Source organism: Hirundo rustica, chromosome Z (genome assembly GCF_015227805.2).
Source record: "Hirundo rustica isolate bHirRus1 chromosome Z, bHirRus1.pri.v3, whole genome shotgun sequence".
In the NCBI taxonomy this organism is placed as follows: Eukaryota; Metazoa; Chordata; class Aves; order Passeriformes; family Hirundinidae; genus Hirundo; species Hirundo rustica.
In genome coordinates, this window is record NC_053488.1 from 80975333 (window position 1) to 80988595 (window position 13263).

General features: G+C 39.9%; 1 protein-coding gene across 1 annotated transcript in view; it reads right to left on the reverse strand.

Moving 5' to 3' along the window:
• Positions 1–4494: 4494 nt before the first annotated feature.
• Positions 4495–13263, reverse strand: part of VCAN (versican) — a 97419-nt gene continuing 88650 nt past the window's right edge. Inside the window, exons 13-15 of the mRNA XM_040090914.2 lie at positions 6964–7108; positions 6309–6491; positions 4495–5468 (exon numbers count right to left, since the gene is read on the reverse strand). Of these exons, the coding sequence (XP_039946848.1) occupies positions 5338–5468; positions 6309–6491; positions 6964–7108 (459 nt within the window). The 3' untranslated portion in view covers positions 4495–5337. The remainder of the gene's footprint in view (positions 5469–6308; positions 6492–6963; positions 7109–13263) is intronic.

Below are 13263 nucleotides of genomic sequence, written 5' to 3' on the forward strand. Positions count from 1 at the left end.
TGGTTTAAAATTCACCAAAATCCACGTTTTGTTAACAGAGCACATATTCCTGTGGAACTGCACTTTTGGGAAACACAGGGGATGTTACCCTGCCATGTAATAAAAGATCCATGTATTTCGGAATTTTTGATCCTTGGTAAGAATTTCTGATCTTTGGTAATCCAAGATCTTTTCAATTACCTGAATTTTGGGTCCTTGCTAAGGATTTTAGCACATCTGGAAGCTGCCCTGTTTTAGGCAGAGGTGGAAGAAGTTCCCTTCAGGGGGAGACAAAAGGATCCCTCATTCAGCAAGCAAACAGCATCACCAGCAATATATGATGCTTCTTCCTCCTTTCCCAAGCTTATTACAAATATTTATTTTGATAAAGTCATGGTACTTGGGTGAGCCCAAAGTTTGTCCTAGCTCTGAAAAGAGTAAACTGGGATCCTGCTGCCTTTTGCAATTAAATCTTCAATCACCTGCTTAGAAAAGCAATTTTTTTCTTTTTCCTCTTTTTATTTTTTCAAACCTGTGAAAGAACAGGGCCTTTAGTGAACACTCAGGTCTTCTGCAGATCTTTTTATGTGACCTGTGCCAAACCTCTGCTTTGCTCTTTTCCCCTACCAAGTAGGAATATTATGTGCAATTATCACCTCAAAGACTGTAAGAAACACAGGACCTAAATTCCTGCCATTCTCCTGCTACCAGAGACAACCACACCATTTATTCCTTTCCCTAAACCTATTGCCCTCCTGTCTCAAAAAGGACTTTTACTGCCACGGGGCTGCTCACCACTGCATGATGTAACTTCCAGAGCTTAATCCCAGCAGCCTTGCTCCTTACACTGCTGCATGCATGCAGGACCACCAACAGTGTTTGTCTTCCTTTTACTTTCTCCTCCAACCACCACAGAAGGTAGCTGCTGGGACATTTTCAGCTTCATTACATTTCTCCCACCTTTTGGCACCTGGAAATCTGGAGGCATTTTGGTGCTGTCATGAATCTGTTCCTGCCCCAGCAATAAATTCCTCACTTGTAGAACTCAAGATTCTGCTTCTCTGTTTTATCAGCATTTACACAGTGACTGAGCCTCTACAGCAGTAACAGCAGATGGCTTCCCCACTTGAAAATATTTATTTGCTGTAGGAAACAATATTTGTCATCAAATTGCAGTGCACAAGCCCTTAAGCTTCTTTCCAGGTCTGCTGCTGAAGAGCTGAAAAGATACATATTTTTCTGGATGATCTTTCTGTCCTTACTCCTTGTCTCTGCCATGCTAACAGCTTTGTGTGGCCTTCAAGCTTTTGTCCATGTTTCCTCCAAGCATTGTTTGCACCTTTTTCATCATTCATCAGGAAGAACAATGTGGTCATGGAGTCCTGCACACGTCACTGCTTTAAATCTGTAACACAAGCTGTGTGTTTTCTCTGGAAAATAATGGATTTGCCTTTAGTACCAGCTGTTTCAACTCCCGTGGCCCAGGGGTGGTGTCTGCTTGTGCTCAGGGCAGAGATGTCACTTACAGAAATGAAGAATTTCCTCTTAGAAAAGGTATCACATTGACCTTAACCATACCCACATGGTGAACTTCAGCGTTCCTCCAGCCATGGCCCTGGCAAAGCAATTTCTGATGCCCTCTTGGCAGCAAATCCTTTCCACTGGCAGCCTCCTACCACCCTGCCTGCATCCTGCCAGCCCCACTGCTGCAATTCCAGAGACTGTATTCTCCTAGAGTTCCTCCATCTCCAGACTGATGAATTGTGATGACTCAGGCAGAAGATCCCATTAAACCAAAAGAGTTCGGCCATCATGGAGATGCCTCTATCTAATTTCATGAAGTTGTGCATCTATTAGGGTGTAGCTGGAAAGCAGGAATTTGTGTCCCAACCATCACCTTCTCTTGTTGTTTGAGAAGGTCTCCCAAAAGTGTTGTCCTGGCTGATCTCTGCCCTGTGTGATGTCAACCTCTGGGGTGCACTCCAGGAATTCACTGTCAGCATCAAAAAGGACAGGAGGATATTCAGAGCAGCAATGGGTGCTCTGCAGAGACTGTCATGGGCACAAAAAAATGTAAAGTCTGTATTCAGATCTTAGAACCATAGAATAGTTTGGGTTGAAAAGGGCCTTAAAGCCCATCCACTTCCATCCCCTGCATTAGGCAGGGACACTTTCCACTATCCCAGGCTGCTCCAAGCCCCAGTGTCCAACCTGGCCTGGGACACTGCCAGGACAACTCCCCTGGGCACCCTGTGCCAGGGCCTCCCCTCCCTCCCAGGGAGGAATTCCTTCCCAACATCCCATCTAACCCTGCCCTCTCTCACTTTGAAGCCATCTCCTTTTGCCCTGGCACTCCAGACCCTTTTGATTTCTCTGGTTTTGTCTTCTATCCCTCCACTCCAACCCAAACATTGTGCCACAGACTGGAGTTCAGGGATGCTCCAGGTGAAGGAATGATGGCATTTGTCACAGTAGTACCCTGGCTTCACAGCAGAGCAAACTCTGTGACACAAGTATTAGCATTTTGCAGGACGTTGGTACAGAAACATTTTGGGGTTTACATCAGTATTATAAAAATTCTCCAGAGCTGAATAATGCACCATTCCCTGTCTAAATAAACAAGCTTCTCTCACTTTTTTTTTTTTTTTTTTTTTTGGTGTGGTTTGTTTGTCTGTTTGTTTTTTTAATAAAGAATGTTGTCAGTCTTATTTTATTATGTATAATAAAAGGAGGTGAAAAAAAATCGATATAAGCACTGCATCTAACCTAATTAAAACTACAATCACAATGTTATCTGAATGTCTTACAACATTGTTTAAATCCAACAAGTAGACAAGAAAACAACAAATCTATGCAGGGTTTTTTATACATATGGTGAGAAAGTTTGTAAAGTGTTAAAATATATTTTCTGTTCTGTGTGTTTCTGGTACAAGGAAGTGATGTGTAGATTAGTGTATATTTATGAACAGAGCCTTGACTTTTACAAGCAATAATTGACTTCAAAACATACAATGTATATCTTAAAATATCCCCTAAAGCTGCTCATATAAAGTCAAATCCAGCACCTACTAAAGTTCAGCCAGCTGACTCTTTGACTCCAGCGGGCACTTGACCAAGCCCATGGCAATTGTGAAGTACCTGACACTCTAGTTGTATTCATATGAAAAAAATCACATTGCATAGATTTAAACAGGAAGACATGCAATAACAAGACAAGTCACAGTATAGCAAAACCTTGTTTCTTTGGTGAAACAGAAGCAAATATAAAAGTTACAAAGATTTTAGACTTTCATTCACAACCCCCCCCCCACCCCACCCCAGACATTCACATTATACACTATACAAGATAATAATATAAATAGAGAAAAGTATTATGTGCATTGTTTGGGGGCGAGGGGTGAGGAACAGACTGGCCAACGCGGGGACGCCCCACCAAGGGGCCATTCCTCAGGGCCAGGGGATGTTGTCTGAGCTCTGGTTTCAGCTCCCAGCTAGCTGTGGCATGGTCATTCCAGCTCTGCTATGTTGGCTGGGTTTCAACTCTTCTCCTTCCCCTCTCAGTTATTTTTTCCCATCACAACCCCACAGGAACACAAAGGCATAAACCTTGTGCCTTTGTGTGTTTCTTGTGTTATTTTAAAAGGTACATCCTAAGGAACTTACTTTATTTTCACATTGGTTTTTTGTTTTTTTTTTTTTTTTTTCCTAATTATTATTATGCTTTTCCTTTTCTTTTTTTTTTTTTTTTTTTTTCCAACTTATTTGTGTTTTTTGTCCTGTGCCCAAAGGTGTGCAAGGCACTTTGCAGGAATAACAGTCCTTTCCATGGAGAGGTTGTTTCAAACATCGCCTCCTACACTCACTGTACATATCAAGGCCAGTAGCGGCACTGACCAGGGCAAGAAATCATAACAGAAAATTCCTACGAACACACTGCACCAAACTACAACCTAGAACCAATCTGTGCACACATTTCTTTAGAGAAAGCCAAGATCCTGATTCTTCTGTAGGTCACACACATTTCTCACCCATCTAGCCACAAACAAATGATCCTGTTTAGCAGGAATGTTTGTTCTCCAGGTAAAAAGAGCAAGCTGAACTGAAAGATGGTTCCAAAAGTGGAGCTCAGGGGCTAATACTGCACTAGTGAGCTCTTTGAATCTTCTTTGTATGGGTAAAATAACATCCAATAAATTAAATCAGTATGGCTTACTTCATTTATTTATGTACGCTTCACAGCTGCAGCATTCATACACAAACATTCATTACTTTATAAAAAGATTAAAAAATGGTTATATATACAAAATTATTTACTTTTTTGATTTTTGTTTGTTTTCTACAAAAGAAAAATCCCCCAAACACCAGGTCTACCTCCATTTTAGAATGCAGAGACCTGTAATATAGACCTTGTGGTTAATATCATGAAAGCAATTTTTTTCTTTTTTTTTCCTTAAAAAAAAAAAAAAAAAAAAAAAAAAAAAAAAAAAAAAAAAAAAAAAAAGAAAAAGTGGCCCTGGTTGATAAAGTTAATGTATTAGCACTTGGAATTTTACTGGCTCTCCTCGTCATACACTACTCCTCCATGCAGCCCTTTCTCAGGTGTGCTGAAGCTGGAACGGAGAGCAGAAAAGATGTTCCATATTGCAGTCCCTAGCTGATGCTTTGTGCCACTTTTATGTTATCTATCTAAACTTTTCACCTCATGAGACACAAACTGTACCCTGGGTGGGAATTGGCACAGTTCCCATTTAAAAAAAAAAAAAAAAAAAAAAAAAGTCATGTCACTTGTGTGTTTATCTTCACCTGATAACTACAAATTTCAGTCAGTGAAGTCTTTATTTCAACCATTTCCAGCCTAGGTAAACAACACAGAAACAACATCATAAATGACTGAAGACCTCTGAGGCCATTCTAACCATAAATATGCCTGAAATTAGTGTGACTTTTCATTTTATATACAGGATTTTAAAAACAACACACAGTCAAACAACATTAAAATCATCTTATTTACATTTTCATTGGTGCTAAAATTGAGCTGTTTAAATATTGCAGAAGGCTGGTACATATCATTAAATGGTCCACACTGATGGCATATAGAAAACTAATAATCTTTATAGGCTGGAAATGGTTTCCTTTTATCCCCATAAGTACTTCTCCTCTTTTTTATTTATTTCTTAAATTTTCTGATAAACACCGTAATTTTTATTTTTTCTTTTTTTTTTTTGCAAAACGCATCGTGAATACTGCAGTCCAAAGTTTCAAAACGATTCGATAATACTCCTATAAGTGATAGAAAAAGGCACAGAAAGTTATGACTTTGGCTGAAATGGTGGAAATCCCCAATTCACCATTTAGCTCTCAGCGCCTTGAGTCCTGCCACGTCCTGATCCAGCGGTGGTAGTGCTTGGACGAGTTCAACGATGTCCCCTTGCCTGATGAGGAGTGTTTGTAGTAGTATTTCTTAGAGTAAGTCCTTTGGTATGTGGAGGCTGCAGGGAGAAGGGAGGAGAGGAGGAAGAAAAAGGGAAATTGGTTTAAAATTAAGCTGCAAATGGGGTGGCTAAACTTCACAACACAGTTGCCTTTACTCTTGGTTAATTAGAGGGTTAACAAATTATTAACTGGAGATGTGGCAGTATTTCAGGCATATACACAGTTGCAGAAAGAACCATTAGCACAATTAGGAACCTGTTGATTCCAGGATTTTCTAACTTCAAAATAATCTTAATGCCTTCTGTAGTGATGCCTTTGAATTTTAGCTTTTATATTTTTCAAATTCTGAACTGTAGTACTGTATATCTCTAAACGCCATATAAAGTGTATGTTAAGTGTCTTCCCATTTTGGTCAGACAAAACAACTCTGCTAGGCCTGAGATTCAAGGACAGCCTCAGGCCCCAAAAAGTATAAACAAAAGTGAATTGGGGGAGAGAAAACTGGGGGTAAATGACTTCATTACCTGAAGCTGGAATTGGAGAATAACTCCCAATATGTAAATAGACAAAATTTACAATTTTCTGAAAAACTTGTGAGCGACATCTGTCTTGGGTATAGCCTCTGGGAGGCTTCTGACTGTCCAAGGTGTCTCTACTGAAGGCCTTTAATAAATACTCACTTTATTTTCTTAATCTTGTCTAGCCTCTGTTCTAGGTAGCCACTCTAAGGCATCAGTAGAAACAGAAAATTTCCATTAGTTTTAGAGGCTTTGGGGTTTTTTGCCATAATCTCTCCTACCAGATTTGCTCCTTTCTTAAAATACACATTCATTACTTATTAACTTAAATTAGCCCGCTGTTACTGATTTGTCATGGTTTGCTTTCAGAGAACTCACGGTTCATGCAAGTAATTTTGGGCATATCCCATCGTCCATTCCCCTGGCACCGGATGGTCGGGATGTGACGTTGGATGAAACCATCCTTGCAGTGATATCTGATGAGGGAGTTGATCTCATAACGAGGCTTCATCTTCCCAAAGGTCTTTGCATTTTCCACAACAGGAGGCTGGCCACAAGCCACTGGAAGGGAGAACATCACCCGAAACTTCAATTTGTGGGCCCAGTTTGAATTGGGTCTGCCCTCTGGGCCCAGGCTAAGGGCAGGAGACAAGGGAGCTCAGCTGGACTCCCAAGAGGAACATCCAGACAAAGACAGGGGGATCAGTCCGCCCTGTAGATCTCCAGTCTTTTAAACCAAAACCAATAGTGATGGAAATTGGAAAATGGCAGATATTAAGGTCAGTATTGCCTTTTTGGTTTACATTCTAAATGTAAATTCAAGACAAAAAGTTGGCATACTCATACAAGAAGTTGTTTTTCAGAAACCTGAAAACCAGTGAAGTTACTACAAGCATTTAAGGAAAAAGTCCTTTTTTTCAGGACTGTTCAAAAGGACTGGAAACTGATGGATCCATCAAGGTCCAGAGAATATGGTAAAAAGTATTAAATGGCAATTTAGCAAATTATGCTTTTGTCACTGCAAAGTTTGTACCTGTTCCTTTCTTGCAGGTATAAGTAAGGTGATAATTGCATGGGACATCATTCCACTGCCCATTCTCGTGCCAGATTATAACAACACAGTCTTCTCCAGCAGAAAAGAAGCTGTCTGGCTGGTTTGGTCTCCAGTTCTCATATTGCTGCAGAAAAGAGAAACGAAACCATCATTCCCAGTGCTGGAGAGTATTTACATTAACAGAAGAGGACATGATATCACCTGTGGTGAAAAGCTGCTTAATTCAGGCCGCTGGAATGGGCTAAACAAAGGTAGATTTATATCCTCCCACTATATTAAAGGTTATCTCAAGGGGAAAAATATTCTGGTCTAACTTCTCATTTATAGTAAACTGATGTCAGATGAACAAAACAAAGAGACACAAGGAAAACTGGATCCTAAGTGTGTCAAATACACTCTTTCCTACATAAATGTCATGAAATATAATGCAAGAAAATAGAGTAAATAGCCCATGACTCTCATTAGTGCACATCTACTAAATCAGAAATTACGGACTAACTTCTCAGACTTGGATTATGTTTATTACATTGGATGACTTCATTCAGTTAATGAAGTCATTCCACAGGACGACATACAGAATCAGGTGCAACATAAGTGAAAGAGTCAAAATCTGGCCTCCAAAAACCACTGGAGATTGGTGTTTCCACTAAAAATACTAGGTGGCAGACTGAGCCCAGACAGCAGCTTCTCAGCTTTAGAAATGGTGATCCAAACTCTGCCCTCTGTTGAAAAAACAGCCCCAAACATCCATGAAAATATATGTATAAAAGCCGGAAGTGCTTCTTCAAAACACACTACTTTTAGAAGTAGAAATATGGGGTTTGGTACGTGCAAAACAAACAAAGTCACAAAAAGAGCCTTCCAGCGGCTGTGAAATATGAGGACAATGTCATTTTTGGATGAAAATTTGGGAGGATTCAGTCTGTTTTTACAATCAGTCAGCAGGAAAAGTAGAACATTTTCAGACTGATTGAAACTTGTGCGGCATTTCTTGTCAGGGGACATACAGCCTCCTGTCCTGGCAGCCAGCAGAGGTGGGATAATCCCTCACCTTGTTTGCAAACAAAGCACAGGAGTCTGAGATTTGCATAAAGTTATGTCAAGAAAAGTGAGAGAATATTTGGAAACAACTCCTAATGATTTTCTCTGGGATTTCTGTTGTGTCATGCCAGGAAGAATTTAAGGAAGGATAAAAATAGATATCTGTAAGAACTGGAATGCACATAAATGCCAGACATTAACCAGGCAACTAGCCCCATGTATGGGCAAAATGACACAGTTTCTACAATGCTTATATTTTTCTCAGTGCTTACATCTTCCTGACTAGAGCTGGCCCATATAAATGTCATAAAAGTTTAGCTTCCCATTTTCTTAACTTTACAAAATAACGCCTATTCACTGCCTGGGTGAAGACATTTTAGAAATAAAGTTAACACACCCCACACAAGTAGTATTTACCTTAAAATGAATCTAACTATGAAAGGAAAATGAATTAAATATTTAACTTTTTCCTACCACGTGTCATCTTACCCATCATAGGTTTTAATTATCTAGGCAATTTAACCAGCACAGTCAGAATAAATTTGTTCCGCACTGAATTTATTACTTCTAACATCCCCCTTTTCATATGGAACTAAATTAACTCCATCTCAACTTTTCAGTGTTTAACAGTCCCAAATTACAGTGCACAGCAATTCATTTTCTCAAGTCTAGAATCCATTCGCTTTCAAGAACTTGTGCTTAGATACACATAAAAATTAAAGAAAAGTGTACGGTTAGTGGCAGAAAGTTTCATCAATAATGTCCTGAGAGCCAAGGAAAGATTTCAACAAGCCTTGCAGCTGTTACTTGTGGAAGTGATACTGCAGAGCTGCTTGCTTCCATAGGGATGAGAGTGTGGGAATGAAGAATACTTAGTGGCTATTGGGAGCATGTGAGCTGGAGGTGCTCAGTGGCCTGCCAGCTCCCACCCTCAGCACACAGACTCCATATTCTCTTACTTGCCTTGCCAAAGTGACTCCAAAATTTGTGTTTGCTTAACTGGCCGGGCTGCGGTGTAGTGGCAAAGTATTACATCTAGGCCCTGTGGTTTTTTCAAGAATGTCTGATATCCTCCAGCATGACTTGCTCTTACCTCACATCTGATATCATCATTGCACAGATTTATTTTGGCTGAGAAGCTCTGATTTTGCCTGGGTCTGCTGCCAAAATTGCTTAGTAGAGGAAGTTCCAGACTGCTGAATTGCTTTCTTAGGTCTCCACCCAGCCCCTCTGTAGTTTTTCAATTCCTTATTTAGACACTGATAATGGGACAGTGATACAAGGAGATTCTCACAATTTGAGTGGAATAGGCTACTAGACAAATAAACTAATATTTCGCTTTTCTCTTATGAATTAGATCTTTGCATGAGCATAGGCATGAATCTGGTTTTCACTCGTGCAGATCTGGGTGACTGTACCAACTCCAGTAAACCCATATCAGCAAAAAAATAATGGGAAAAAAACTTTGACAGTGCTCTTAGCAGTATCATTCATAAGACAAAACCTAAATAGAATCAAATACTTAGAGAATATATGGAAGAAAAGTTGCTGTAAGGTTTTTAGTCCTCATCAGAAATACTGATACTGGGTGACTGCACAGAGTGACCTAGAAACTGTCACTACTCTGGTTTTTAAGCAACATTACCAGAACAAACAGGATTTTTTTTCTCTGTATTAAAATGCAAAGCACTTCTAGAATGTACATTTCTGGACATATAATCCTAATTAGGTACAAGACTCAAAATGTACTTCAGGGGAGGTTTGGCTGACCACAGTTGTCCTTCAGCTGAGGTGTCTGTGGAGAGGGAAGTTCAGAGCAATCACAGAATCTCAAAATGATTTGGGCTTAAAGAAACCTTTAAAATCATCCAGTCCCAAACCCTGCCAAGGGCAGGGGCATCTTCCACCAGACCAAGTTGCTCCAAGCCCCATCCAACTGATACCAAAATTTACTGATTTTTTTTATTCTCTATATTATTTGCCACCACCCATCCTACATCAAGCACAGACCTCAGGCAGACACCACTGCACCACCCACTCTACAAAGTTCTAACACTCTCAATGGCAGGGTGGTTGGGAACTTTTCCTAAAAAAAAATGAGGTTTCTGTGTAATCAGGTGACTGCAGGACCTAGCCCCAGGGACAGGAATTTGGTCCCTGTACCTTCCTTGAGGAATCTGCCTGACCATCATTTCAGAATGAAAACTGGAGCTTATATTGTTTTTGCTTTTAACTATACTGTAATAATTAGTTAATCTTGTCGTTTTTGGGGTTTATTGATGAAATCAAAGCCTTCTCTGTCACAGTGGATTTCTTTCTTATGGCTTTCACTGCTAAAAGGCCCTGAAAATTTTCCTTCAGAGTGTGGATGGTCCATGACTTAGAGCTGGAGTTGAGTTAGGATTCAGCTCTTCAGGCTTCCTACTTGGCACTAGATAATGCACTTGGCTGGCCACTCACAGCCCATAAAACAGGGAAAATGTATTCTCTTGCCTTACAGGAGGTGTTTCTTTACGACGGGTTCAAAAGCCCATGAGGACCTTCTATTAAGTTCCATATTTTTGGGGGAGGATTTCCTTATATGGTGCTGCACAAACTCACAGTCCTGTTGGGTGGCAGACTGACTTGTCACATAAAATGAGCTAAAAAAGCCAGGACTATACCAAGAGCTGTAAAGCAGAAAACTTTATTAGCCAGTCACTACCTATTCTCATTCAGATGGCTGCTAATTAAACAGAAGGAGCATAATCTTCCCATCAGGGACAAGATCCCACCTCGTGGGAGATTTGTTATTTAAATTCTCAGATAAATAGCCTTTCTTGATAGGCTCATTTCCTTATTCATGGATAATCCACTCAGCTCTTTCATGCGCTTGCACTACTCAGGTGAATACAGGAGTATCTCAGCTTTGAGACAGTCCTGTGGAAATTTCAGCCCTTCCTTTGTCTCCAAAAGGCTCATCAAGTGCCTGAGATCCATCACTCGGATTTTGCATTCCAAAATAGTCAACAGGCATTGTGTTTAATGAACCACAAGAAAAAAACACTGACCGCCAACAAAACTTTACTGCCTGACCTCGGTATTGTATAAAGGCCAGTAATCTTCTGCACACAACTGAATCTAGGAAATAATTTACTTGAAATAGACCTATTTAGATTTACAGGTTAAGGCTCTTCCTTCTGTGGAAAAGAAACGTTTTCAGCATGTTCAAATAAGCTGTCTTTACAAATCTGTCGTGGCACTTTTTGGAGCTTGCAGTTGTGATTTTTATTTTCTTTTGTTCTGGCTGCTTCCCTATCTGATTCCTCCTTAATGCAAGACTAATGAGGCAAATTAAAGAAAAAACAACATGAAGAGGTAGGGACTGGCTGATTGAGTACTTTCTGTGCCATTTTGTCTAAAAGTGAAGCAACATTTCCTGCCTGGTATTTATCACTAAGCTGAAATCACCATTGCAAACCTTACTATCACCCTTTTCTTCTCCTGCCATAGCTTTGATAAGAACAGGAATACACTTTTCCTTTTTTTTTTTTTTCCAACACAATAGCAGACAAAGTCTGAGAGGTCTTTATCAGGAAAGGCCCTGAATGAGTCCCTTACTCTGGGGGTTGTTATAATTGGACAGTTTAAGTAAAAATTTCATCTCACTTTCAGTGAGTCTCAAGAATTACTTGGTGGCTGAACTTCAACAAGATCAGGATGAGGTTACAATGAGCACATGCATCAGTCCAGGAAACCCTCATTTGTGACTCATGCAGCTGTACAGCACTGATGCTGTTACAGGAGACACTTGGAAAGTTTAAACAGGATTGCATTTCTTTTCCACAGGAAAAAAATAATCAACCAGATTTCTGTGAAGATTTGGCAATGTATAAAATACTTCCATTAAGGTAACCCGGTATTTAAATGCATTTTTACATGGGAAAGACAATAATTTATTTTGTAGTGCAAGCTCTGTTCCACTAAAATTCCCCCCAGTCCTGCAAAGGATTTTTCTGTTTAATTTTATGGACGGAAGCCGTCTCTGACAAAACTCACCAAAAGTGTTCTGGAGATTAAAAAATCCATTCAATGAGAGCGTAAGCATATACCTTGATTTAAAGGCATGGGTCATGTCTTAAGGGGGATGATCACAGCGAAGGTCATATGCAGGATTCAGACAGACCCTAAAATAATTGCCTGAAGGAGGGACCAAGTGTGTGCATAAATCTTTGCTGGGAGAAACTCAAATCAATTTGAAGACAATCCACAAGTCCACACAAAAATCACGTAGCGATCCTGATTTATTTTTAGGTTCTGGTTGAATGCCTTCCCTTTAGCTCCTAATCTGAGTTTTATTTGCATAGGATTTGTGAAACTGGCAGGGTTTGGACCAGGCAGGAACCCAACACTCCCCAAGACTGAGTCACACTGTGAGCAAGACAAACTCCCAGAAGGAGCTTTGCTAGGTACTTCTGTAAAAGATTTCACTTGCAGGGGTTGGTTTTTTCGGTAACAGAGATATGGAAGGTATTGAAAAACTTTATGAGTCCTGTGCAGCAGTTTGCAAAAAAGAAAGGGACTCTAGAAAACATACATTCATGTGCATCTATGGGGGTTTTTACAAGATTTTTTTACAATTACAAGAAGGGATTGCAGATTCAGTAAAAGGAAGAGGTCTGCAAAAAGAAATAATTTGGGAAAGAAATCTAATTCATTGAAATTCAACCAGTGGAAAAAAGGCTACCTGATGAAACTGAAAAATAAAAGCACCATCAGGCCTATAGTTTTGGGAAGAAATGATTGTATGGTGGAGTAGATGATTAGCTCTGGGATGTTTTTAAAACTGTACCATAGAATGACCATTTTTCTATGGGAAGCAGAAAACGGCGACTACGGCAGTAAAACCTCCCACTAGGTGGCGCTGTCTACTTTCGCCAAAGACTGTAGTGCTCCAAAATTATTCCGAAAAGACAACTTTTTCATTAACTTTTTCAAAGCTAAAAGAAGCCTTGGACTTTCAACTGCTCATTACCATGTTTTGTTTTCAGAATAGTAGCTTTCATCATATACTGTACAGTTCAAATTTGAGGGTATGCTGGGTGTGATGGGCTCTCAGAAGTCAATTTAGCAGCTGAGAAATAATATTAAAAATGAGTGGCAAAGAAGGTAGGGTGGTAAGTGCTGGTTTGGTGTAATTCATGTTTGTTTTGGAGTCACTTTGACATGAATATATATAAGCAGCGTGATGCAAATTGT